This window comes from Podarcis bocagei (assembly GCF_964188305.1).
Source record: "Podarcis bocagei genome assembly, chromosome: 16".
Taxonomy (NCBI): domain Eukaryota; kingdom Metazoa; phylum Chordata; class Lepidosauria; order Squamata; family Lacertidae; genus Podarcis; species Podarcis bocagei.
The window spans coordinates 36,269,264-36,294,328 of record NC_138142.1 but is presented as its reverse complement, the minus strand read 5'-3'; the positions used below and the strand labels follow the sequence as shown (position 1 = coordinate 36,294,328).

Below are 25,065 nucleotides of genomic sequence, written 5' to 3'. Positions count from 1 at the left end.
AGCATTGCTCAACCATGGAAGCAGCTACTAGTGGATAAATGATAGAGGGTAAGGATTTGCTGAACTAAATATCTGAACTGGAATACAAAAAGGGAGGTGTGAGGAGGTCAAGAAACTAGTGAATGAAGTATAAGATATGAAAATACTAATCTTTTTTCTGTTTTGTTTTTTGGTGTTTTTTCTTTTTTTCTTCTATTCTGTTAACTGTTTTTTATTGTGTACCTCTATGTGTTTTGTTTTGTATTTTCTTATTTTTGTAGTTTTTTTTTTTGTTTTTGTATTTTATGTTTAAACTTTGAAGCTTTTGATTGTTCAATAAATATTACTAAAAAAAAAATACTAGTAGCTTTTGATAGTCTTCTGATCCCTGTTTGTTTAATCCACTTTTTGTCTAAAACCATCCAACCTTGGAGGGTTGATATGAAATAAATAATAATAATAATAATAATAATAATAATAATAATAATAATAATAATTTATTTACACCCCGCCCATCTGGCCGGGCCTCCCAGCCACTCTGGGCGGCTTCCAACAAAATATTAAAATACAGTAATGAATCAAACATTAAGAGCTTCCCTAAACAGGGCTGCCTTCAGATGTCTTCTAAAAGTGTGGTACAGTGCTACCTCGGGTTAAGAACTTAATTCGTTCTGGAAGTTTGTTCTTAACCTGAAACTGTTCTTAGCCTGAAGCACCACTTTAGCTAATGGGGCCTCCTGCTGCTGCTGCGCTGCCGCTGCACAATTTCTGTTCTCATCCTGAAGCAAAGTTCTTAATCTGAGGTAATATTTCTGGGTTAGTGGAATCTGGAACCCTGAAGCGTATGTAACCTGAAGCGTATGTAACCTGAGGTACCACTGTAGTTGTTTTTCTCTTTGACATCTGGTGGGAGGCCATTCCACGGGGCAGGTGCCACTACCGAGAAAGCCCTCTGTCTGGTTCCCTGTAACCTCACTTCTTGTGGGGAGGGAACTGCCAGAAGGCCCTCGGAGCTGGACCTCAGTGTCTGGGCTGAACAATGGGGGTGGAGATGCTCCTTCAGGTATACTGGACTGCTCACTGTGCTTTAAAAGAGAACTCTGTGAAAATGATGCTTAGACGTTATTTAACCCCTGATAAATTATCTAGAATGTATAAGAAGGTTCCTAATAACTGCTGGAAGTGCAAACAAACAGGTGGCTCTTGTTCCCCACACGTTGGTGGACTTGTAAGAAAGTGAGGGTATTTTGGGAAATGATATATGATGAGATAAAAAAAAAGATGTTTGATGTGGCTGTACAAAAGACAAAAAGCAAAACAACCCTGAAGCTTTTCTGCTAGGGATTATAGGGACAGAAGTTCCAAAGAAAAGATGGTTTTTGTTTATGTATGTAACTACAGCAGCTAGGATTACGTTCAGAAATGGAAAGGTGAAGAAACTCCCACCAAAGAAGAATAGTGATGGACTGTGCTGAATCAGCAAAGTTAACTGCTAAAATAAGAGAACGTAACAAGGATTGTTTCATTGAAGAATGGAAGCCTTTTTGGGACTATTTAAAGAAATGCTATGATATGGTGAATTCGTGAGCAGGGTTTGAACTATGAGCTACAGAAAGAATGAGAGTTACGATTATGATATGAAAGGAGAAAAATATTGCAGAAGATGGGATGGGAAGATGAAAATAAAAAAGAATTAAAATAAAACCATCCAACCTGGTGCCCATCGCAGCCTCCTGTGGAAGAAAGTTCCATAGTTTATGCACTGTGTGAAGAAGCCCTTTATCTGATCTCAATGATTCAGTTTCGTTTGCACAACACACACACACACACACACACACACACACACATTTACACGGAAACTCCACAACAGTTCCTTCCGAGCAATTTTAAAAAAATATATCGAATAATGCAATCTCATGCATGTCTACTTGTGTTCAATTGCGCTTAAGCAATATTATGCACGATATAATTCACATGCTAGTTTTTATAAAGTGCTGTAAGACTCTTGGTTGTTTACACAGGAAAACTGAAGCAGGCGCTCCATCAAAATAAAATATCGGTCTTTTCCTTTCCAAGTCGCCTGTGTCGTTTTCACGCTCCTCGGTCGTGACTCATGGTTCTAAGGTATCAGCCGTTCTTTCCGCGTACGAAGGGGAAATAAATTTGATGCAAGACACTAAGTCGTAAGATTATGAGCGGCCCAGAGGAAATGAGAGGCCGATCTGTTAATTACCCTTTCTTCGTAGCCACATCCGGCTTTTTTTCTCCTGGAGGCAACAGGCAGGAGATTAAAAGAATTTTTTAAATAAAAAAAAAACGTAGTTCCCTGCCATGCACACCGTACGATGGGATGACTGACGCAAAATATGTTAGGGTCTCGAGTGATGAAACGCTTTGTACGTATAGATCTGGCACGGGTGATGCGGGAATCTTGAGATTGGATCTCCTGACATTTTTTAATTTTGTTGTTGTGCTTCTAAAGCAGCACCAAGGGACTTGGAAATCAGGAGTACAGGAAGGCCAAGCCAGATGACTGGCCCACCTTTCCCTACAATTATTTATTTTGCTATTGTACGTGTGCGGCTGCAGTTTCAATTCCCTCCGATGCTCCCGATGTCTTTGGAGGCATTGTAGGAACTTGAAACGCCAGGCAGTCCCAGCTTCCCAGTGTTGCTCAGAGTACTGAACTGATTGTTAAAAGAAAAAGAGAGTACCCCCCCCCCGGCCAGTCAGTGATGAGCCCTGACAGTTATCCCAAGATGCCTGGGGCCAACACGAGTTCTGGTTTCCAGTTCATGCCTTGGCAGTGCCCAGGAGTGGAGAGGGTGCTTCCTTTCTGTGTGAAATTTGGGAGACTTCAGTCATATTCCCACAAACACCTGCTTTTTCAGAGTGTTGTTAAGTACAGTGGTACCTCGGGTTAAGTACTTAATTCGTTCCGGAGGTCCTGAAACTGTTCTTAACCTGAAGCCCCACTTTAGCTAATGGGGCCTCCCGCTGCTGCCGCGCTGCCAGAGCACGATTTCTGTTCTCATCCTGAAGCAAAGTTCTTAACCCGAGGTAGTATTTCTGGGTTAGCGGAGACTGTAACCAGAAGCGTATGTAACCTGAAGCGTACGTAACCCGAGGTACCACTGTAGTAAGACCAGACTGCCTTCACCGGGGTCCAGCTCCTGCGGTTCCTTCCAGAAGGAGGTGCAGCCAGAGAAACTCACAAAGAGACCAAACAGGTTGCCTCACCGAAAGGGCCTTTATTTACATTATTCACTGTGGCAGACTCACAATCCCCCCCCCGCCCCCCGCGGTCCCCTGTTTGCACATGACCAGTGGAGAGGATGGATTTCATGCTGGCCAGCTCCGGCAGTTAGTTCATAAAGGGCCGAACTACACAATAGGTTGAATCTGTTATCACAATCATAGGCGGATGCAACATTGGTTTTGTAAAATGGCGGGTGTGGCGAGGAGTGGGGTGGAAGTAGCTTCCCCAAAGCACCATAGCCCTGATGAATCTCTCTCTCTCTCTCTCTCTCTCTCTTTCTAAATGGTCATTGCTGGGGAAGGAAGTGGGTATTTGTGTCAACAACAGCTTTTCCTCCAACACAAAGGGCATCTGGAAGGTGTTTTTTTTTTTTGCCATAATGTGCGTGCAGAAAGGGTTAAGCCAAAAAACAAAACAACCCTCCCCTCATTTCTCTCCCCACCTCTGCTTTTCATAACTTGTTTAACATAACTTGCTCCAGAAACCATCCCTCCCTCCCTCTCTCTCAACACATGCACGCAAACACCCCGTTTTAACAATATAGTCTATTTTCACTCCCAGCGATATGCGAGGTAGCAATAACAAGTGCCTCTGAGCATGTGCAGAGCGCCATTCCCCCTCCGCGACAAAGTCATCACAACCAGATTATATGTGTCCTGGGGTGCGGGAGGCGGAGAGATCAACATCAGAGGAAGGACTTTCAATACGGTTCTACAGATCGCATCTTGCTATTCAGGGAAGGCAGAGAGTGACGCATACATTCATTTTATTATAAAGCTAGAGCTTTTTTTCAGGGGGTGGGGTGTGAAATCAGCAGCGGGTCATATACAGGCACGAGGTCTTGCGAGATGCTCAGACGTCCTCGCTCCAGATGCCAAATTCACAAGAGAGTGTCAGATGCCCAACCAGCTTACACGGAGGGAGGGCCTGGTGCAGTTTGTTGAGTCTACCAGGCATCGTGAAGGACCCCAACTATGTCTCGTTCACGTGGTTCAACAGGGAGCTGAGGTGAAACGGGGGAAAAGGAGACAGGGGACACACATCCGTAGTGATGGCTGCTCCAGGCCACGGGTGCACTGTCCAGTCTTTGGGGGCTCAGAGCTGGGTCAGAGCAGCTGACATGCTCAAAAGGCCCGAGGTGGAGAAGGGTGGGTGTGCTCCAAGGGAGTAGGGTCCTGGGGGCTCAGTCCGGGATCCCCCTGACCCCCGGAGGGTGCCCTGAAAACAGAGGGTCTTTGGTGGCAGGGCGGGGACGACAGACGTGCCCGCCTTCGGGAAAGCAGGAGGGTTAGGAGATCTCCTGGGAATCCCGGAGGAAGGCCGCAACTCTTCAGCCCCGTGTACTGCTCACACGCTCCCCCAACAGCCAGTAGGTCCGGAGTTTGCCCTTCCCCTGGAGAGAGGAGACAGGAGGGCTGTTCAGACATCAGACACAGCACCACCAAACCCACCACAATGTCCCCACCTACCGCCCCCAGGGAAAAGAACAGAAATCTGGCGCATGGATACACTCAGTTGCGGCTGGTGCCCATTTAGGCTATATTGGGGTACCTGAACTGTCTCAAGCTTTAAAGACGAAAAGGCAAAGGTTAACAGAAGAACTTTGCCAAGTTCCTCACCTTCATCTCCACATCCCCACGGAGCTCCAGATCAAAGCACCCAAACTCCTCCAGGATGGACTTGGTGGTTCCTGACAAGTGGATCTTCAGAGCTGGAAGGTGCAGACAGAAATTAGCAGGTTTGCACAGCGGTGGCTCCTCACTGTTTCAGCCAAACCTTTGCATACACGTGAGGTGGGGTTTAAAACTGTGACTGCGTATCGGCGAGGAAAATAAGGTGATGTGGGAAGCTGCGCGCAACATCTCAAAATCCAAATTCAGAACACTCAGTTGTGTGACGGGGCTGGGGCTAGATCGTGAAAAGGATCTGGCCCGTGAAGCCATCAAAGATCGCCTGCCCTTGCCCACCCCACCCAAAATAGCAGCTCACCTTCCCCGTTAGACTCCATGCGGGAGGCTGTGTTGACTGTGTCCCCAAAGAGGCAGTAGCGAGGCATCTTCAGACCCACAACTCCGGCACAGACAGGGCCTTGGGGAGCAAAACACAGCGGACATGGGGGATGGGGTGGGATGAAGACACGTGAGTGTGGAGCTTTTCGGCTCCCATCCAGTGATGGCTGGTGCCCATTAAGACTGGTGGGGCAGAAGAGACCAATAACAGACGGAACCAGAGCCAATGACTGGCATCTTCTTCCCTGCTGAGTTCTACACTGAGACTGAGGAAGACGAAGCTGCCAGTCAGGGCCACCCCCCACCCCCCCCCCGGACTGGCTGTTAGGCAGAAAGTCAGGCAGATGGAGACAGGCTGAGTTTGGTGGGGCACTACCCCCTCACCCGAATGGGTCAGCCTTGGCCGCTCCCACCACTTTCCCCTGAATAGCCAGGATCATGCCCTCTCCACCCTGGAAATCAGTTTGTGCAGACCTAAAGATAAAACCGTGTGAACCATGCTTCTGGCTGTATACCTGGAAGGCAAATCTGAACTGTAGATTGCGCAAACCATGGTTCATCAAACCGCGCTACATCCTAACCAGCCCACTGACAACCGAGCTAGCCTTTGATTCGCTTATACAGTCGTACCTTGGTTTTCAAACGGAATCCGTTCTGGAAGTCCGTTCGACTTCTGAAAACGTTCGAAAACCAAGGCAGAGATTCCGATTGGCTGCAGGAGCTTCCTGCACTCGATCGGAAGCCGCAAAAGCAGCGTCGTACGTTTGGGTTCCAAAAAACATTTGCAAACCAGAACACTCACTTTTGGGTTTGCGGCGCCAAAACCCTTTTGGGAGCCAAAATGTACAAGTACCAAGGCGTTCGACAACCAAGGTACGACTGTATATCATTTTTGTTACAAACGCAAAAGGCAGTATTCCATTGCAATTCCTGTTTCTCTCTTCCCAAAGAATCCCAGGAACTCAGTCCCAAGATCAGCCTCTCAGGGTGAAGCAACACCTCCAAGTGTGAATGTAAAGCCAAACACTGCCTAAACCATGGTTTGCAAACCAGCTTCAGATCCCCCCCCCTTTTTTGGGGCGGCTGCTCTCAAAACCATGGTTTATCAAATCACAGCACCACATCAGACGTCACAACAAACCATGGTTTGTTTGCTTTGCCTAAGCCATCTCAGCGTTGAAGCAAGCATGGCTGTCCTGCCCGTGACCAAGGGGTCTTAAAGGGGTCCCTCTTTTCACGCTCCCACTCATTTCTCACCGCTGTGGATCCCGATTCGCAGTTTGAGCTGCTGGTCCGGCCGATGGCGGATCTTGAAGTTGCGGACGGTCTCAAGAAGCGCCAGCGACATGCGGGAAATCTCACGGGCATGCAGCCGTCCGTTGCGCACCGGGAGGCCCGACACAACCATGTACGCATCGCCGATGGTCTCCACCTGGGCAGACATGGCAGGGAGAGGGATTCATGGAAGGGAGAAGCATTTCTGTGCACTCAACGCAGATCAAATACCCCCTCCTGTAGGTCAGTCACCTGATCCGTTGACTTTATGGCCAAACCCATTTGCTTATCCCCTCCCTGCCTATCACTCTCCCTGCCCCGCAGTGGCATGTGGACTAGTCCCCTAGATGTTCCCAGTAAATTAGAGTATTACAGTATAAAAGCCTAACTCCTCCTTACCAAGGCCCAGGAAGCTTCTGCCTGGTTTAGGGAGGCATGATGCTCACATGAGTGACATCACGACGTCCGTCCCCACTCCGCAATCTCCCTCACAAGCTGATGCCTCTAGCCCTAACCATTCCCCTATGAAAAATTTCACTGCACGCCACTGCTGCCCCGCAACCTCAAGCTGGCCAGGCCAAGAACCTCTCACCTTGTAGACATCAAAGTTATCAATGATGGCATCAAAGCAGGTGTACAAGTCGTTGAGCAAAGCGACAACCTGTGAATGAGAAGTAAAAGGGGATTGATCTTAATGACAGGGTTGGGTCTACGTTGTGCTAAGGGCGGAGGGGGGTGGGATAAAAGATTATCGATTCTGCAGCTTCAAATGAAGTATGATTTTACATGCCCTGCTTGGGGCCTTCCCGCAGGATTCTGGTTGGCCACTGTGGCTATGGACACACCATATCTTTAAAGGATGTGGCTTCCCTCTAAGAATCCTGGGAACTGTAGTTCACGCCTCAAAGAGCTATAATTCCAAGCCCTCTTAACAAACAGTTCCCAGGATTCTTTTTGAGGGATGCTAGTGATTGAATCAAGGGACATGGGTGGCGCTGTGGGTCAAACCACAGAGCCTAGGACTTGCCGATCAGAAGGTTGGTGGTTCGAATCCCCACGACGGGGTGAGCTCCCCTTGCTTGGTCCCTGCCAACCTAGCAGTTCGAAAGCACGTCAAAGTGCAAGTAGATAAATAGGTACCGCTCCGGCGGGAAGGTAAACAGCGTTTCCGTGTGCTGCTCTGGTTCACCAGAAGCGGCTTAGTCATGCTGGCCACATGACCCGGAAGCTGTACGCCGGCTCCCTCGGCCAATAAAGTGAGATGAGCGCCGCAACCCCAGAGTCGGCCACGACTGGACCTAATGGTCAGGGGTACCTTTACCTTTAGTGATTGAATCTGTGTTCAATAGGGATGGGCAACTGTCTGTTTCGGTTCCTCTCCGTTTCTGAAATTTTCAGTCACCCCAGATTACCTGAACATTTGTTCCCCTCCTGCTCAACCCAGTCACCTCCGTGACACGCTTGTCTCCCTGGTGATTGGTGCCTCCCAGTGCTTCGCTGTTTTGGTCACTCACCGTCCTTTCCCTTGTTACCTCCGTGAGCTAACCGCCGTCGTCCTGGTTACCTGAGTTGCCGCAGCACCTGTGAGGGCAAGGCTTGGTAGCCGTTGATTACCTAATTGATTCCCTCTCTGCCAACCGAGGGATGAGGCTGAGGCCAAAAAGTGCAGAAAGGCAGGAGATCCTGCTGTGTTGATCAAGCGAGGGCAGGAGACCAGGCTCCTAGTATTTATACAAGGCCTAGCTGAGGGATGGGGAACTCCCCCCCAAAAAGTTTCAGTGCCACATCCAGCATAAGGTACCCCCCATCTCAAACTACCATGCTCTTCTCTCTCCCCATCTCATTCCCTTTTTTCTGCCATCCCTCTTCCCTCCCTGTCTCCTCACCCAGTGGACTGATGAATCTGTTTCTCACCCCACCCCACCCTGTTCCCACTGCCCCCACCCTGCATGCTGCCCCCACCCACATGAAATTAGGCCAAGGGCAAATGCCACCCCCAGACCTCTGGTTTCCCACCCCTCGCCTACCAAGTCCGGACACTCCACACTGAATCCCAAAATCCCCTTCTGTGCACAGACGCCCAAGAGCAGGCCATCCCAGATAGCTCAGCCTAACAGTTTCAGAGTTTGATACCCAGGGTCCCTGATAGGATACCAGTAACTAGGTATTGTGGGGATGGGGACTTGACATCTTTCCGCAGGACCTGCAAGACAGAGCTGTTCCACGAAGCCTTTGGCCAGGGCAAAGCCTGACTCCTTCCTTTGGCAATCTTCACAGAACTCTAGCCCAATGGTTGCCATCAATTTGATTTGAATTAATTTTATAATGAAATAATTTTAGAATGTTGTATTATTTAATGTTGTTAGGCGCCCTGAGCCCGGCTTCAGCTGGGGAGGGAGGGATATAAATAAAAAATTATTATTATTATTATTATTATTATTATTATTATTATTATTATTATTATTATTATTTTATTTATACCATGCCCATCTGACAGGGTTGCCCCAGACACTCTGGTAGCTTCCAACATATATACATGTTGTGTGTGTGTGTGTGTGTGTGTGTGTGTGTGTGTGTAGCATGGGTTGCTAGTGTCTAGAGCCACACGAACGGCAGGGTGGGTGGTTAGGGAAACAGATGGAGTATGCATGCACATTCAACTGCCTAATGGTATCTATGTCACTTCAAGGTGAACCTACCTAACTCCCACTTTCTGAAACAGTACACAAACCGAAATACAGCCATCCATTGAGAGTCACACTCACACTTCTGAATTTTGCAAGCACTGTGTACAAAAAGGCATACACACACATTCTCTCTCTCTCTCTCTCTATATATATATAATATTATATATATATGTAAAAAAATGCAGATTGATGTGGAAATGGGGAGAATAAAACTGAAGATTGAAAAAATGAGGATTGGAAAAGAATGGTTCTCCCTATTAGAAACGCCTTCTCCTGTCCTCGACGCCGCAACTGCAACCACTGCCTTGGTCCAACCCATTTACCTGCATGGGGGTGCTCTCTGCCGACAGGGCAGTGAAGCCCACGATGTCGCTGAAATAGATGGTGACGCTGTCAAATGCCTCTGCTTGCACCGTCTCCCCGCGTTTCAGCTGCTCGGCCACTGAGCTGCATGAGAGGGAAAGTAACGCACGTCACTGCATTTCCACGTACCAACTGATGAACCACAATTAGGAGTGAAGGCAGACCTGATTCATTTCGGGTCTGCTGGAGAAGTGGGGCTCACTGTACAGCTATCGCATATAGAGGACTTCTTTTGAGGACTGGGCTCAGAGCAGGGACCTGTGCAGAACACAAGTTATTTTTGTTTAGGGCACAGACCGGACTGTTTTGCTGGCCTTTGTTATCAGTCATGAAGGAAACCTGCTCCCACAACATTTTTTAAATTGCTGGGCTGTGTGGAGTGCTGATTGGCTGGACCACGCAGAGTGCTGATTGGCTGGGCCCTGGTGGTAGGCAAAGAACGGAGCCAGGCTGCACAGTGTGCTGATTGGCCACCCTTGGGGCAGGCAGGAAACAGCTAGGCTGCACAGAGTGCTGATTGGCTGGGCCCTTAGGACAGTCAGGAAATGGAGCTAGGCTGTGCAGAGTGCTGATTGGCTGGGCCCTTAGGACAGTCAGGAAATGGAGCTAGGCTGTGCAGAGTGCTGATTGGCTGGGCCCTTCGGACAGTCAGGAAATGGAGCTAGGCTGTGCAGAGTGCTGATTGGCTGGGCCCTTAGGACAGTCAGGAAATGGAGCTAGGCTGTGCAGAGTGCTGATTGGCTGGGCCCTTCGGACAGTCAGGAAATGGAGCTAGGCTGTGCAGAGTGCTGATTGGCTGGGCCCTTCGGACAGTCAGGAAATGGAGCTAGGCTGCACAGAGTGCTGATTGGCTGGGCCCTTAGGACAGTCAGGAAATGGAGCTAGGCTGTGCAGAGTGCTGATTGGCTGGGCCCTTAGGACAGTCAGGAAATGGAGCTAGGCTGTGCAGAGTGCTGATTGGCTGGGCCCTTAGGACAGTCAGGAAATGGAGCTAGGCTGTGCAGAGTGCTGATTGGCTGGGCCCTTAGGACAGTCAGGAAATGGAGCTAGGCTGTGCAGACTGCTGATTGGCTGGGCCCTTCGGACAGTCAGGAAATGGAGCTAGGCTGTGCAGAGTGCTGATTGGCTGGGCCCTTGTGTATACCACTTCTGAACATGGATGCTCCATAGGAGGAGCATGGCTAACAGATACTGGTAGAGGAGTGGGGTGGGGCAGACTCACTGGGGCAGAATCTGGTAGAGCAGGGCCTCTGCCTTGCGCTTCTCCTCCAGGTAGGCCTGTGTGCGCTCCTCCACCAGCTCCTCCAGGTTGTTGGCGTACTGCTCCATGCGTGACAATAGCGTATCCAAGAGGTTGCAGCTGTTGCCCCTGCCACACAGACAGTCAAAGATTAAAGCAACCGAGATTCTAGGCCGCCACCACCTCTGCCAAGATATTCCGGGGGGCCCCTCTCTGCATTTTCAGCTTTCATTTAGAAGAAAACACAAACCAAAGTTTCTAGTCTTTTGCGGAGCCAGGATCCTACACCCTAAGAAGCAAATCAGCTCCTGGCTCCCAGTTTTCTGACCAATGGGTCAGTCAGCGGGGAAAACAGAGGTTTCCACAGATACATCCCCAAACCTCTCTCCATCCTTCAGCTAAGCAGAAGCACTCAGGGAGGGTGCAAAGCAGGGATGCTGGGAGGCGTGGTCTGGAGAGAGGAGGTGTGGCCTACAGACAGATCTGAGAGCTATAGAGAATTGGAAGGACACATTTGGCTGCAGAGGTTCCTAGCCCTTGCTGGAAGGAGGAGGGGCACATTTTGGGTAGTAAAGGTAAAGGGACCCCTGACCGTTACGTCCAGTTGTGGCTGACTCTGGGGTTGCGGCGCTCATCTCGCTTTACTGGCCGAGGGAGCCGGCGTACAGCTTCCAGGTCATGTGGCCAGCATGACTAAGCTGCGTCTGGCGAACCAGCGCAGCGCACGGAAAGGCCGTTTACCTTCCCGCCGGAGCGGTACCTATTTATCTACTTGCACTTTGACGTGCTTTCGAACTGCTAGGTGGGCAGGAGCAGGGACCGAGCAATGGGAGCTCACCCCGTCACAGGGATTCGAACCGCCGACCTTCTGATCGGCAAGTCCTAGGCTCTGTGGTTTAACCCAATTCCATTCAAAGTAATCCCACAGAAATTAAAGGGCCTTCATTTCAATGGGTCCACTCTGAGTAGGACTAGCATCAGCTACAACCCTTCACTGTTCTCAGAGATTGCTGAGGGCCGCAGGGGATCAGGTCAAGGGCCGCATGCTGCATACTCCTGCCATAAGCCCCTCCTTCACATCTCCAGGTAAATGCCCTGACCTTTGGGCTGCACCTGCCTGCCTTTCATCAGGGTGGAATGATGAATTTAATCATCACATGGCTCCTTTCTGAAAAGGTGCCTGTGCACATTGGGGTGAAAACAGGTAATGATGGCCGCCTGTCAGGTTGAGCTTGTGGGGCGGGATGCAGTGAGGGTGCGTACCTGTCAAATTTCCGCAGCATGCCTTTGATGTGGTGGAAGTCGGGGCGCTCCTGGGGGTCTTCAGCCCAGCACCGCTGCATCAGTAAAACCACCTCCTCGAGGTTGGATGGCAAGTTCACCGAGGGGCGGAAGGGGGGGCGCTCGCTGCTCTTTACTCGCTCGATAATTTCTGAAAACGGCACACGGGCAGGGGAGAGGGGGACCGAAAAGAAATTATTGGGAGGGGACATGCGCATGGGTAAGAAGGTGACATTTTAATGTGGCAGCACCTGCACTTTGGAACTCCCTGCCTATTGATACCAGACAGGCTCCCTTCACTGCACTCTTCAGTGCCTGCTCAAAACGTTTTTGTTTAGACAAGCCTACCCAGATGTTCCGAAAATTAATGCAAGCTTTCACGTATTCTTATTTTAAGGTTTAAGGTTTTACTGTGTTTTTATATATGCTGGAAGACACCCCTGGTGGCTGGGGCAACCAAGTCAGATGGGCAGTGTACAAATTGTCATCATCATCATCATCATCATCATCATCATCATCATCATCACCAGTGCTTTTTTCTGGGGGGACACAGGGGTATGCATACCCCTAAACATTTTGTGGATCTTTGTACTTTTGCCCATTTACTGTACTTATTTTCCCTTACTTATTTGAACTACTATAAAATGGTGGTTTTCTTGAGTCAAAATGAGAGTACCCCTAAACATTTTTAAGAAAAAAAGCACTCATTACTACTACTATTACTTTTGAAAGTCTTAGGTAAAGGGACCCCTGACCATTAGGTCCAGTCGCGGACGACTCTGGGTTGTGGCACTCATCTCACTTTATTGGCCGAGGGAGCCAGCATACAGCTTCTGGGTCATGTGGCCAGCATGACTAAGCCGCTTCTGGCAAACCAGAGCAGCGCACGGAAACGCCGTTTACCTTCCTGCTGGAGCGGTACCTATTTATCTACTTGCGCTTTGATGTGCTTTTGAACTGCTAGGTTGGCAGGAGCAGGGACCGAGCAACGGGAGCTTACCCCGTCGCGGGGATTCGAACCGCTGACCTTCTGATCGGCAAGCCCTAGGCTCTGTGGTTTAACCCACAGTGCCATCCGTGTCCCTTGAAAGTCTCAAATTATGGCTAATTTTTCTTACTGGTGATTTTGTTGTTTCATCTTTCTTTATAATGTATATATCGCTGGATTGAAAGAAAGAACCCTCAACATTTTATGAAGTAAATACGTTGGGGAAGTGTGTAAAACAACTTATTTACCAGTTGCGCAGGGGAAGCTGTGGAGGAATGTGGCTGGATCCCAAAAGCTCTAAGTCAAAGGCGTGGGGAACCTGCAGCCCTCCAGAGGTTGCCCCATTGGCCGTGCTTGCAAGGCTGATGGGAATTGGAGTCCAACGACATCTGGGGGTTCCTGCACCTTGGCAGTGACCTGGAGGAGAAATTGGCATTTTCCGTTCACCCAATTTCTTACCTTTGGGGCTCAGATCCATGCCTTCCACATAGAAGACGCTGTTCCGCAGGGCAATCTCCTGCAGGATGATCCCAAAGCTGTAGACGTCGCCTTTCTGCGTGCCCAGGAATGGGTTCGACTCCATGCGCAGGAGTTCGGGGGCTGTCCAGAGTTTCTCTAGGGAGAAATGGGGGGGGGAGAAGCAGAGTCAAGCAGGGCAAGGGAGCGGGAGTCAGTTGCTATCATCTTGGCCTGGAAGGGGAACCAGGGTATGCCTGGGGAGGCCAAAGGCCACAGGCCTTTGAGCCAGGACAGTTACAAAGGGTCACACTGCTTTGCAAGCATCAGAAGCTATGGGCTAAATCCTTCTCAGACCCACTGACGTTAATGCACCAGTTCCCAAGGAGCTAGTAACACTGCATACAAATTGCAGGATCACCTTACGCCATATGTGTCCACTCAACCATGTGGATCTGTTACAGACAACACACTTGTAAGAAATCAATCTTTTACTGCGGTGCCACCTGCACTTTGGAACTCCCTGCCTAGTGACCTCATGTAGGGACCTTCTTTGCATTATTGATTTTGGTACCTACTTAAAAGCTCACACCCTCCAACATTTCTCTGATGAAAATAGGGACTTCCTATTCAACAACAACAGCAAAACAATTTTATTATTTATATCCCGTCCATCTGACTGGGTTGCCCCAGCCACTCTGGGCAGCTTCCAACATACAGTATATAAAAACATGATAAAACGTTTAAAAACTTCTCTATACAGGGGTGCTTTCAAACGTCTTCTAAAGGCTGTACAGTTACTTATCTCCTTGGCTCATGGGTCACAAAACTCCATACCCTCCAACATTTGTCTGATGAAAATAGGGACATCCTAAGGAAAAGTGGGACATTCCAGGGTCAAATCAGAAACCGGGACTGCTTCTGTAAATCCGGGACTGTCCCTGGAAAATAGGGAGACTTGGAGGGTCTGAAATCATTTTAATGTTAAGGTCGGCCTATCCAGGTATGCAGAATGCCAACGTGCATTTTTAATCTCTTCTTAGCTTACTGATGATTTTAAAAGTTAATTGTTTAGCTATTGCTTGATGATTTTCTCAGGTGCTTTTAAAATACCTGTTTTTCATTGATAATGTTTCCTTCTTAAAAACTGCTATGATCTCCCCTCCCAGCCCCACCCCACACACCTACAATCAAGTGGAATCTACATTTTGTTAATAAAAAAGGGTTTCAGAAACCCTAACCCCCCCCAACTGACCCCTCCCCTCCCCTCCCAGCAGCATCCCTCACTGGCAAACAGCGCGTGGGAATCGTCCGTCTCGGGTGCCTGACGGAAGCTCTCCAGCCCGTAGTCTGTGATCTTCAACACGAAGCGACTGTCCACCACGCAGTTGGAGGACTTCAGGTTGCCATGGTAGCTTATCACGCTGTTGTGGAGGAAAAGCATCCCCTGGTTGGAGGAATAGCGGGGGAAAAATTGGAGTGGAGGGAGAGAGAGAGGTCTAAGAGAGCTGAGGCTTGCGTGGGGCAGCAGTCCCACTCTGCTAAGTATGAGGAGTGCAGATCTTGCAGGAGCATTTTGTGTTACACTGATTTAAAATCATAGAATAGTAGAGATGGAAGGGTCCACGGGGTCATCTAATAATAATAATAATAATAATTTATTATTTATACCCCGCCCATCTGGCTGGGTTTCCCCAGCCACTCTGGGCGGCTTCCAAAAGAATATTAAAATACTGTGATACATCAAACATTAAAAGCTTCCCTAAACAGGGCTGCCTTCAGATGTCTTCTAAAAGTCTGGTAGTTGTTCTTCTCTTTGACATCTGGTGGGAGGGTGTTCCACAGGGAGGGCGCCACTACCGAGAAGGCCCTCTGCCTGGTTCCCTGTAATTTGGCTTCTCGCAGTGAGGGAACCGCCAGAAGGCCCTCAGTGCTGGACCTCAGTGTCCGGGTAGAACGATGGAGGTGGAGACGCTCCTTCAGGTATACTGGACCGAGGCCATTTAGGGCTTTAAAGGTCAGCACCAACACTTTGAATTGTGCTCGGAAACGTACTGGGAGCCAATGTAGGTCTTTCAAGACCGATGTTATATGGTCTCGGCGGCCGCTCCCAGTCACCAGTCTGGCTGCCGCATTCTGGATTAGTTGTAGTTTCCGGGTCACCTTCAAAGGTAGCCCCACATAGAGCGCATTGCAGTAGTCCAAGCGGGAGATAACCAGAGCATGCACCACTCTGGCGAGGCAGTCCACGGGCAGATAGGGTCTCAGCCTAGTTCAACCTCCTGCAATGAAGGAATCTTTCACCCAACATGGAGCTCAAACCCACAACCCTGAGATTAAGAGTCTTATGCTCTACTAACTGAGCTATGTTGCGACTGAGCTGTCTTCTACCTTGGGTCCGAAATCTAGGGACGGGCAAATCCATCGCTTTCCCCTTCTCTCTTTTCTTCATCTTTTCCAGTCTTAAATTCTCCACATTTCTGCATCAGTTTGCCAAGTGTCTCTTAAAGTCCTCATGGAAACTCCTCAGCCTTTCAATGCAAATTCATCATAGCGTACACAGATTTGTAAGCAGTTTCCCCTGATATACACACTTTTCTTGCAAAACAACTTCCCTCGATATGATGCACTTCTGTATTTTATTCTCTCTAATATGTGCATAGTAGTTAGAATCTGCCTTTCTCTCAAGCTGGGATTTAAGGCGGCTTACATTTAAAAACAACATTATAAAATGCAAGGTAATAAAAACGAACTAAAGAGAATAATTGCAATACATCAGAAGACATTTAGACCCAGGAAGTAAAATGCAATTTGCCCTGACAGCAGCCCAGTGATCAGCATCATCTGCTCCAGAGTTTCCAAAATCCTGTCTGGACATTAAGGTCTCATCCTGCCGGTGGAAGGCTAACACAGAGAAATCCTGTCTGACCTGCCTTGGGAGGCAAATCCACAATATGGGAACAGCCACACAGAAAAGACTGCTTCCCACATGTGCATTTTCCTACGCTTTGCTTGGAGAACTGGACTGCAATATTTTGTAGGAAAGTTGTGCTTTGGTTCAGGTGCTGTTCCAAAAAGTGAGAATTAAGTAGGTTCTCCTTTGAATCTAAACTGAAACATTCTCCATCTCTACTCCCCAGATGCTGTTGGTATACAATTACCACCATCCCCAGCTGGCTTAGCTCAGTAGCGGCTGGTCCATTAGGGTGAACTGCCCCACCGACCTCTGCCTTCAGCCAGCCCTGCCCCCCCAGCCCCCTCCTTACTTGCTACCTGTCTATGGGGGTGACCCTGCCTCTCAGCTTCCTCCTTATTCTCAATCTTGCCCCTTGTAGAACTCAGCAGGGAGGAAGAGGATGGGGACAATACTAGAATTAGTTGGCTCTGTCTTTCATTCATTGTTGTGGCGCCACCTACTGTTGGCCTCCCTGCCTTCTGCCCTACCAGTCGCAATAGGGATTCTTTCGCTATTTTCCTACTGAAAAACAGCTCCCCACAGATGCTGCGACCCTCCCTGAGAAAAAGGTATGGTGATCTGTAGGTTTCCCCCAGTACAGAAAACGAGATTTGGAGCGTCCATATGTTTGCAGTGTGTGTGTGTGTGTGTGTGTGTGTGTGTGTGTGTGTGAAATTTAGATCAGGGAAATGGAATGGGGAGAACGGGTTCAACCCCTGCTCCCTCCCTTGCCCCACAGCAGGAGGGTTTGCGTTCAACTTAAAAATAGAAAGCTTGGGAAATCACGGATTTCCTCCATTTCGTGACATTTTGGCCCTTTGGTCTGGTGCAGAGATAGCCGCTAGTAACCTCCCTCACGTTCAGAGGCAGGATGAGTACCAGATGTTGAGGGGAAAGGACAACGGAAGGCTTCGTACGCCAGCTTCCTATTCCCCTCGCAGAGCTACAATTCCCAGAGTGGCTTAACCATCAACCCCTCTTCACGGGAAACGCTGGGAATTGTAGCTCTGTGAGGGGAATGGGAGTCTCCTGACAGCTCTCAGCATCCTTTGCGTAGGGCGGTTCCCATAATTCCTTGCGGGGGAGCCATGACCGTTCAAAATAGTCTGGCCGTGGTTTTAAGGTGTGGGTGGCCTGCACCCACCGCCCTCCTGAATTTCGCCTGCCTGCCCCTCAACTGGACCCCAGCAGCAGCCCTTCTTGAAGCTAGGCCAAGGCCTGACAAGCTCTGGGCACCAGAGAAGGAGAGATGGCTATGTTCATGCCCTGCTTACGAGCTTCCCAGAGACAGATGGAGGCATTCTTAAAATTACCTTGACGATGTCACTGGTGAGCGAATAGCGGAACATCCAGTCCAAGGTGATGCTCTCGTTCTCCAGGATGTCCTAGGGTGCAGCCAGAGGTGGGGAATATTGGGTTAGATTTTTCCTGATTATAATTCCAGCGCTTCTGTTTCCCTTTTCCAACCATGGGCAGTCCCTGTTGTGTTATGGAATGGTGGCTTTTTGGTCTAAATATTGGCCTGTCGTGCTAAATGTTATTCAGGCCAGAGGGCGTGGTGTTACAGCGATGAATGTCACTGGACGACGTCCCCTTTCCTCCGCCCTTTCCGCAAATGCATGCATCCATTCCCCACACAATTCCCCCATGAAGACGGCAAAAAAGAACCGGATGCTGGTACAACCACCCTAAATTTCGTCACTTGAGTCTGACATACTTTCCAAGGCTAAGAGGGCTGGAAACATTATCCCCACCCCCTGGGAATCAAATAAGACAGAAATGAGCGCTAAACATGTGTGCCATATTCCATTGGTTTTTCAGCTCACATTTCTCGCGTGGAGGAAGCTCAAATGTAATGTGGAAATTAACAGGAAAACAGAGAAATGGAATGAAGTGACGTGTGAATGAAGCCCTAGAAAGATGGAGGCGTCGACACAAGTTCAGGAGGACTGTCTCGAAGATATGCCGCAGAGGGCACAAATCTCTTTTTGTACACACAGCCCAATCCATTCCGATCCATGGCTTTTATACGCTTCAGGCCTTCATTTGTCCTGCAAATTCAAAACCTAGCGCCGTTTGCAAATAGCTAAACCTGAGACTGCACAGTCCAACTCTTGATTTCACAGCACACTTAGAAATCTTAGTTTTGTCTATCTATTTATTTTTTAAACGTTCGGTGTGAATTTTTCCCAACTCAGCACTTTACATATCCTGCTTGTTTGGGGAATTTTCTTTTTCTTTTATGAAAACAAAACAGGAAACCCAAGTCTCAACAACATCCAGTTTCTCAAACAATCTAAGCACACACACGCTAGGAGACTACACATTGAAATATTCCCCTCTATTAAATTTGAGAATATCTTTTATTTCCCATAACCCCACCTTTCAGCACAAATGCCCTGAGGGCATCTTGACAACCCAGTTTATTTTTGTGGTTGTAAGTTGTTTTAAACTGGTTTTTTTAAGGTTGTGTTTGAATGTTGTAACCCACCCTGGGACCTCAAGGTAGAGGGAGAGTCAACATCATCATCATCATCATCATCATCATCATCAACAACTCTAAAGGTTCTCTCCCATCTTTCCATTTATCCTCACAACCTTGTAAAGTAGGTTGCAGCTGAGAACGAGAGAAAGAGAAGGAGAGAAAGAAAGAGAGAAAGAGAGAAAGAGAGAAAGAGAGAGAGAGAGAGAGAGAGAGAGAGAGAGAGAGAGAGAAAGAAAGAAAGAAAGAAAGAAAGAAAGAAAGAAAGAAAGAGAACAAGGGAGCGGGGGATAGAGCACAACCAGCTCAAAGTGGTTCAGTTAATGTTTTATGGAACTGTAAGTGTTTAGGGTGGAATTTGAACCTGAGGTCTCCCTGGTCCTAATCCAGCTCTAACCACTACACAACACTGTCCTGCACCTTCCAGCCCCTCTCCCCATGCGGAGCCCATCCCGGTTCCAGCCGCATGACCATTTTCTCCCCTTCTGCTCTTTCTTTCTTTCTTTCTTTCTTTCTTTCTTTCTTTCTTTCTTTCCTTCTCCCTCTTTCCTGCCTCCCCGTTTCTGCCTCCTCTCTTTTATAAGAGGAAATGCTTATCTTCAGCAGGCAGCCAGGAATCTAGGACTGTCGAAATCTCCCTATCTCCCACCCCCCGCACGCCGCCAATTCTTCTCGCTCATCCACCGCGCTATAAATCATCTCTCTTGGAATCGGCTCTGCAGAGAGGCTTGCAGTGCCCCCTCGGCGCTCCTTTTAATTAAAGGCTTCGTCTGCCCCCGCCTCAGCCCTCGGCAGGGCTGCGGTCGAGGTGGCGGGTGCGGAAGAAACGCTGCCACGCCAGAGGACTTTCCGGACCTACACACACGAAAGAGGCCTGATCCTGAGCCTCGCTCTCTGCAGCACAATTCCTGCACTGAATAGCCACATGTCGGCTGCCACACGTCAAGGCCACACATGTGCGTAGCCGACGTTCTCCACAAGCAGACACGCAATAGGTTTTCCGTTCTCCTCACAATCCACGCTCTTTCTGTTCCGCCGCGGTTCGGTTCCTGCTACGCCTTTCGTCCTGCCGCCCACCATTTAGCGTGGTTTATTTAGTTATTTATGCAATCTATGTAGATTGTTTACATAAATTGTGAGTTTAACAGAAGGAGTGGCCCATCCGTTTATTTATTTCACTTCATAAAGCTTGTATTTATTTATTTGTTTCATAAAATTTATACACTGCTTGTTTGTGAAAGAAAGAAAGAATAAAGTAAAAAATAAAGTAAAGCCCTAAGGAGCTTTACGAAAAAGATAAAACGATAACATTATCAACAGGAAAAAACCCAGCAACAATAATTTAGGGCATTTGAAAAATTAAAACGGCGATAAAAACAGATTAAAACTCACATCAACGTTCTAAACACATATTGCTTGATTGTAAAGAATTTTTTTAAAAAAATATGAACATCTCAAAGTAGTAAGGCCTGAGGTCTAATTTCAATGTAAAGGAAGTCTTAAAATAATGGTGTTGTGTTTTTTTTTTAAAAAAACCTCATTAATTACGCATTGGTTGGAGGCTTTAAAAAAAGCCCAACAACTGATTGTATTCGCTGGATTGATACTGATTACATCTGCTGGTTTGATTTTTATTCCTGTTGTGGGACAAAAACGGCAACAGTGCCAATTCCCGCTTCTCTTGCTAACAGAATCCTCCATCATCCCTGCCAGCGAGACGCATTGGGTTGCCACTTGGCAACACACAGCCAGAGCGACGCCCGAGGATTGAGGCTGGCTGGCACAGGAGGCTTGCAAAGCTAAAAACATGGTTCCTTTTACTGCTCTAGGTGGCTGCCCTCATGTCAGCAGTGTGAGCAACGATGGCCAGCGAGCCCCAGACTCTCCTCAGGCCTACAAAATGGCCGCCCTGTGGTCAAGGGAAAGACTAAGGGTAGTGTTTGTCTTACCCATTGCAGACCCACTGAAACCAACAAACACAAATAACTCAGGCCCATTAATTTCACCAGACCTACTCAAGAGTATGCCCGCCAAATCTACCAGCACTATCGTTAATGAGGGCTAGGCTCTCTCCAAGTCTACAAGATGGATGCCCGCCATTTCCAGCACCAAAGTTAATGAAGGCTCAGCTTTCCTCAAGTCTACATGATGGGTTATCCGTAGCTGAGGGAACAGCCTACCATCTTCCATTGCCAGCATCATCAATAATAAAGGATAGGAAGTGCAAGGCTTCCCGCAGGCCTACAAAATGGCCGCCCTTTTGCTGAGGTATTGGCCACATTATTAGCCTCCACTGACAGCAGCATTAGTAATTAAGGCTGAGGGACACTACGCTCTCCTTAGGCCTGCAAGATGGCTGCCCTATTGCCAAGCGAATGGCCAGACTGGTCTTCACTGGCAGCAGTAATAAGAAAAGCGAGTGCCTTGAGTGTGGGTTCAACTAAGTAACCCAGTGGTTTTCAACCAGTGTGCCATGGCACCCTGGGGTGCCTTGAATGATGGTCAGGGGTGCTGCGGGCAACACCGGCCTCTGTCCCTCTTTCCTTTCCTCCCTCCTCTGATACCCTCTTGAGTCTCTGCCTCCCCAAGGCTTGCACAGCTGTGTGTTGTGGCAGCCCTGGCTACAAGCTCCCCAGGCGAATGGTGCCTGGGGCTGGCCAAGGGGGTGCTTCCCAGACCCCTGTGGGGCAGTGGCACCTCTCTTTGGGGCAGGGGGGGCAGCTCAGAGACCAGGGGCGGTAGCTTCAGCTGCCCAGAGGACTCCCAAGGAGAGGGGAGAAGAGAGGAGGCTGAGGGGACAGTCTCCAAGGGATGGTGTTCAAAAAAGGATTAGAGGCTGCCAGCTCAGCAGGCGAGGGGTGACATAACAGGGCTCCTGAGCCCCATGGGGGTGCTATCGAAAGAATACAGTGGAATATAGGGGGAGCCGTGGACCCCCAAAGGTTGAAAACCTCTGAAGTAACAATAACAATAACAATAATAATTTATTTATACCCCGCCCATCTGGCTGGGTTTCCCCAGCCACTCTGGGCGGCTTCCAACAAAATATTAAAATACAGTGGTTTGCTAAACATTAAAAGCTTCCCTAAACAGGGCTGCCTTCAGATGTCTTCTAAAAGTCTGGTAGACTTTTAGAAGACCCAGATCTGGATTTAGGTTTGATGAGGCCCTAAGCTACTGAAGGTAATGGGGCCCTTTATATGTCCAGCTGTCCTTTGTCAACAACAAATTGTCGCTGTTTTTGTGTGCTGAATATATGCTATATGGAAATTTATGGATCTAATAGGTATCTAAAGCCGTTTGCGCATGTTGACATGCAACCAGTCCATGCAGAATGTAGGCACCCTATATATAGAAAGGAGCAAACCTGTGATATTTTAGGGAGCAGGCTAGCAGGCGGGGCCCATCACTTACATCATAGGAGCCTACACAACACAAAACACTGCTGCTGTATGTAGGTTTTATTTTATTTGTTTTTTATCTTATATTTTGGAAATGGACATTGAGGGGGTTTTTTCCTTTAAATTTTTTGGGGGCCCCCAAGAGAGTGGGGCCCTAAGCTATAGCTTGTTTAGCTTATATGTAAATCTGGCACTGGCCTCACCCACCTATAAGCAGAGAAGTTGAACAGGGCAAGAGTTGTTAACATCCAGGCATGCCTTTTCGCCACAGCTCTCACATACCTGGAGACTGCCACGGGTGCAGTACTCTGTCAAGATGCAGATGTTTGGGGGATCAATGCATGCTCCAATAAAGCGCGTCAGGTGCTTGTTTTGAACATCCCGCATCTGGAAAGAACATGGAGGTGTGGTTAAAGTGCCCAAATCTTGCCAGCGACCCAAGCAACACATAAACACAAACAGAGAGCCACTGCAGAAGCTACTTAACCCTAGCCAGAGGGTTAAAATTATATAGGCAATGACCGTTTTAGGTGGGTCTGATATGTGTGCGACTGCACAGGCGTACATCGCGCTGAACCCGGAAATGACCCAAAAATGTCACCAAAAGGGGTGGAATAGGGCGCAGGCTTTTTCAATGGTGTTCCCAATATATGCAATTTCACTTAAATGTGTGGTGTCTCGGAACGTAAACCCCACATAAAAGGAAAAGCGCCACATTTTTCTGAAATCACTATTGACTGCTACTATTGCAAACGCCCCAATGTGAGGTGCATATCCCATGCTTTGGGGACTCGTTCGTTCAAAATTATTGAGGTTTTTCTACATTTTGACCGAAAGCAGAGGTTTTTGTAAAATCTCATATGGGGGCACCTTCATAATTTTAATACCCCTCTGGCTGGGTGAAGGCCAAGAACTTTCGGCTGCAACTCCTGAACATTTAACTAGATCCAATGAGATGTCGAATAGAATCACAGATGTGGCAGTGCACATTTTGACAGCATCCCTACAGAACCGTCTCTCTGTCCAGCATTAACAACCGAAGACTTATTTTCCCCACGACTTAACTCTGCAGGCAGCAGAGGAAAAATTAAATCCAGGAGATTTACTGACAGTGAGACCTATGATAAAGCACAATGTAATTTATTCAGGGACGGGAGGCAAAGAGAAGGATTTCGTGCCCCTGGGGTCCTTTTCATCTAGGATTTCCAGAACTGGTGCAAGCACGTTCTGCTCTCCCCGCCAAACAAAAACCCACCAGAGAGCCAGTGTGGTTGGTACTGGACTATGACTTGGGAGACCAGGGTTCAAATTGTCCACTTGGCTACCAAGTTCAACCTTGGGCCAGTCACTGCCTCCCAGTCTAGCCTAGCTCACCAGGTTGTTGTGAGGAGGGGGAAAACCATGTACACCAGCCAGGGCTCCTTGGAGGAAAAGGTGGGATACGCATGCAATAAACGAAGAAACAAACAAATTCCACAAGTTTAGCAACCCAGCGCAGGATTCCAGAAGGCATCATAAGCAAACAAACAAATGGGAGACTTCGCAAGGGAGTGTTATGTCCATCTGTTCCCCACAAATAAAATAATTGGTTGCTGCATGTGGAACCTCTCCTGGCACACATTCAACATGACTTTAAAAATAGAAACTTTGGAGTAATCCATAAACAGGAGTCCACAGGAATTTTTCAGCAGGGGAGGAGGAATAAAACACTGGAAGAAGGAGATCAGGCTACTTAAGTCTTTTTTTATTTAAGGTAGCTGAGAGTCTGGGGGTTTGGGGGTCATCATAGGGGTGGTAGGGAAAGGAATTCCCCCACTCAGCGGACACCCATGGGCATAAGCGCCAAGAGAAGCAGGGGGAACTTGGGAGGGAAACATCCCAATTCCACGAAGCAGGGAAAGCATCAGTTTGGGACGGAAGGAATTTGCGCCGTGGGGAGCTGAGCACATGACAGAGTGTGCGCATATGATTGATGTGCGGACGCCTTGCCAGAGGGAAAGCATGCTTTCAGACACACACACACACACACACGCATGCACACAGACACATCAAAAAGCAAGCAGGTTGCAAATATCTCTCTGTCGCCAGTTATTATCTTTGCTTGCTCAGATGCCCCTTTCGCGAGCCAAACCCCTTGTTTATCTTCTCCTTCGCACACACGTAAATTCCTGTTGCTTTAAGCTGCTCCGGCTCTTAATTAAGGAGGAGCAGATGGCCGGCTCTTTGCCGCTTCCTCGCTAATGAGTCATTAGCCCTCTGCGCTGCTGTAGCAGCACCCGGGTGCCACTCTGCACCGCTCGCTGCCCGCTCCCTATGCGCTTTCTCCCCGCTAATGAATCTGCCGCCCCCCCCCCAAATACCCCAGCAGCTCAATGCCCCTTGCTGGTGCCCCACTAAATTCATAAAATCATAGAACGGAAGAGTTGGAAGGGACCCCAGGTTTCATCTAGACCAACCCCCTGCAATGCAGGGGTCTCAACTAAGGCATCCATGACAAATGACCATCCAACCTCTCCAAGGAAGGAGAGAGCCCACCGTCTTCTGAGAGGGATCGTTCCACTGTCGAAGGGCTCTTACTGCCAGAAAGTTCTTCCTGATGTTTAGTCGGAATCTCCTTTCTCGTCACTTGAAGCTATGGGTTCGGGTCCTACCCTCCAGATCAGGAGAAAACAAGCTCCTCCATGTGACA

The 25,065-nt window shown here is 48.5% G+C and overlaps 1 protein-coding gene across 1 annotated transcript in view; it reads right to left on the bottom strand.

The window, feature by feature from the left end:
* Nucleotides 1-3,987: 3,987 nt before the first annotated feature.
* NPR1 (natriuretic peptide receptor 1) overlaps nt 3,988-25,065 on the bottom strand; it is a 63,359-nt gene continuing 42,281 nt past the window's right edge. Inside the window, exons 11-22 of the mRNA XM_081173501.1 lie at nt 22,659-22,763; nt 17,807-17,878; nt 14,825-14,984; nt 13,541-13,696; nt 12,076-12,244; nt 10,795-10,941; nt 9,533-9,656; nt 7,115-7,183; nt 6,505-6,679; nt 5,228-5,326; nt 4,858-4,949; nt 3,988-4,631 (exon numbers count right to left, since the gene is read on the bottom strand). Coding sequence (XP_081029627.1) covers nt 4,569-4,631; nt 4,858-4,949; nt 5,228-5,326; nt 6,505-6,679; nt 7,115-7,183; nt 9,533-9,656; nt 10,795-10,941; nt 12,076-12,244; nt 13,541-13,696; nt 14,825-14,984; nt 17,807-17,878; nt 22,659-22,763 — 1,431 coding nt within the window. The 3' untranslated portion in view covers nt 3,988-4,568. The remainder of the gene's footprint in view (nt 4,632-4,857; nt 4,950-5,227; nt 5,327-6,504; nt 6,680-7,114; nt 7,184-9,532; nt 9,657-10,794; nt 10,942-12,075; nt 12,245-13,540; nt 13,697-14,824; nt 14,985-17,806; nt 17,879-22,658; nt 22,764-25,065) is intronic.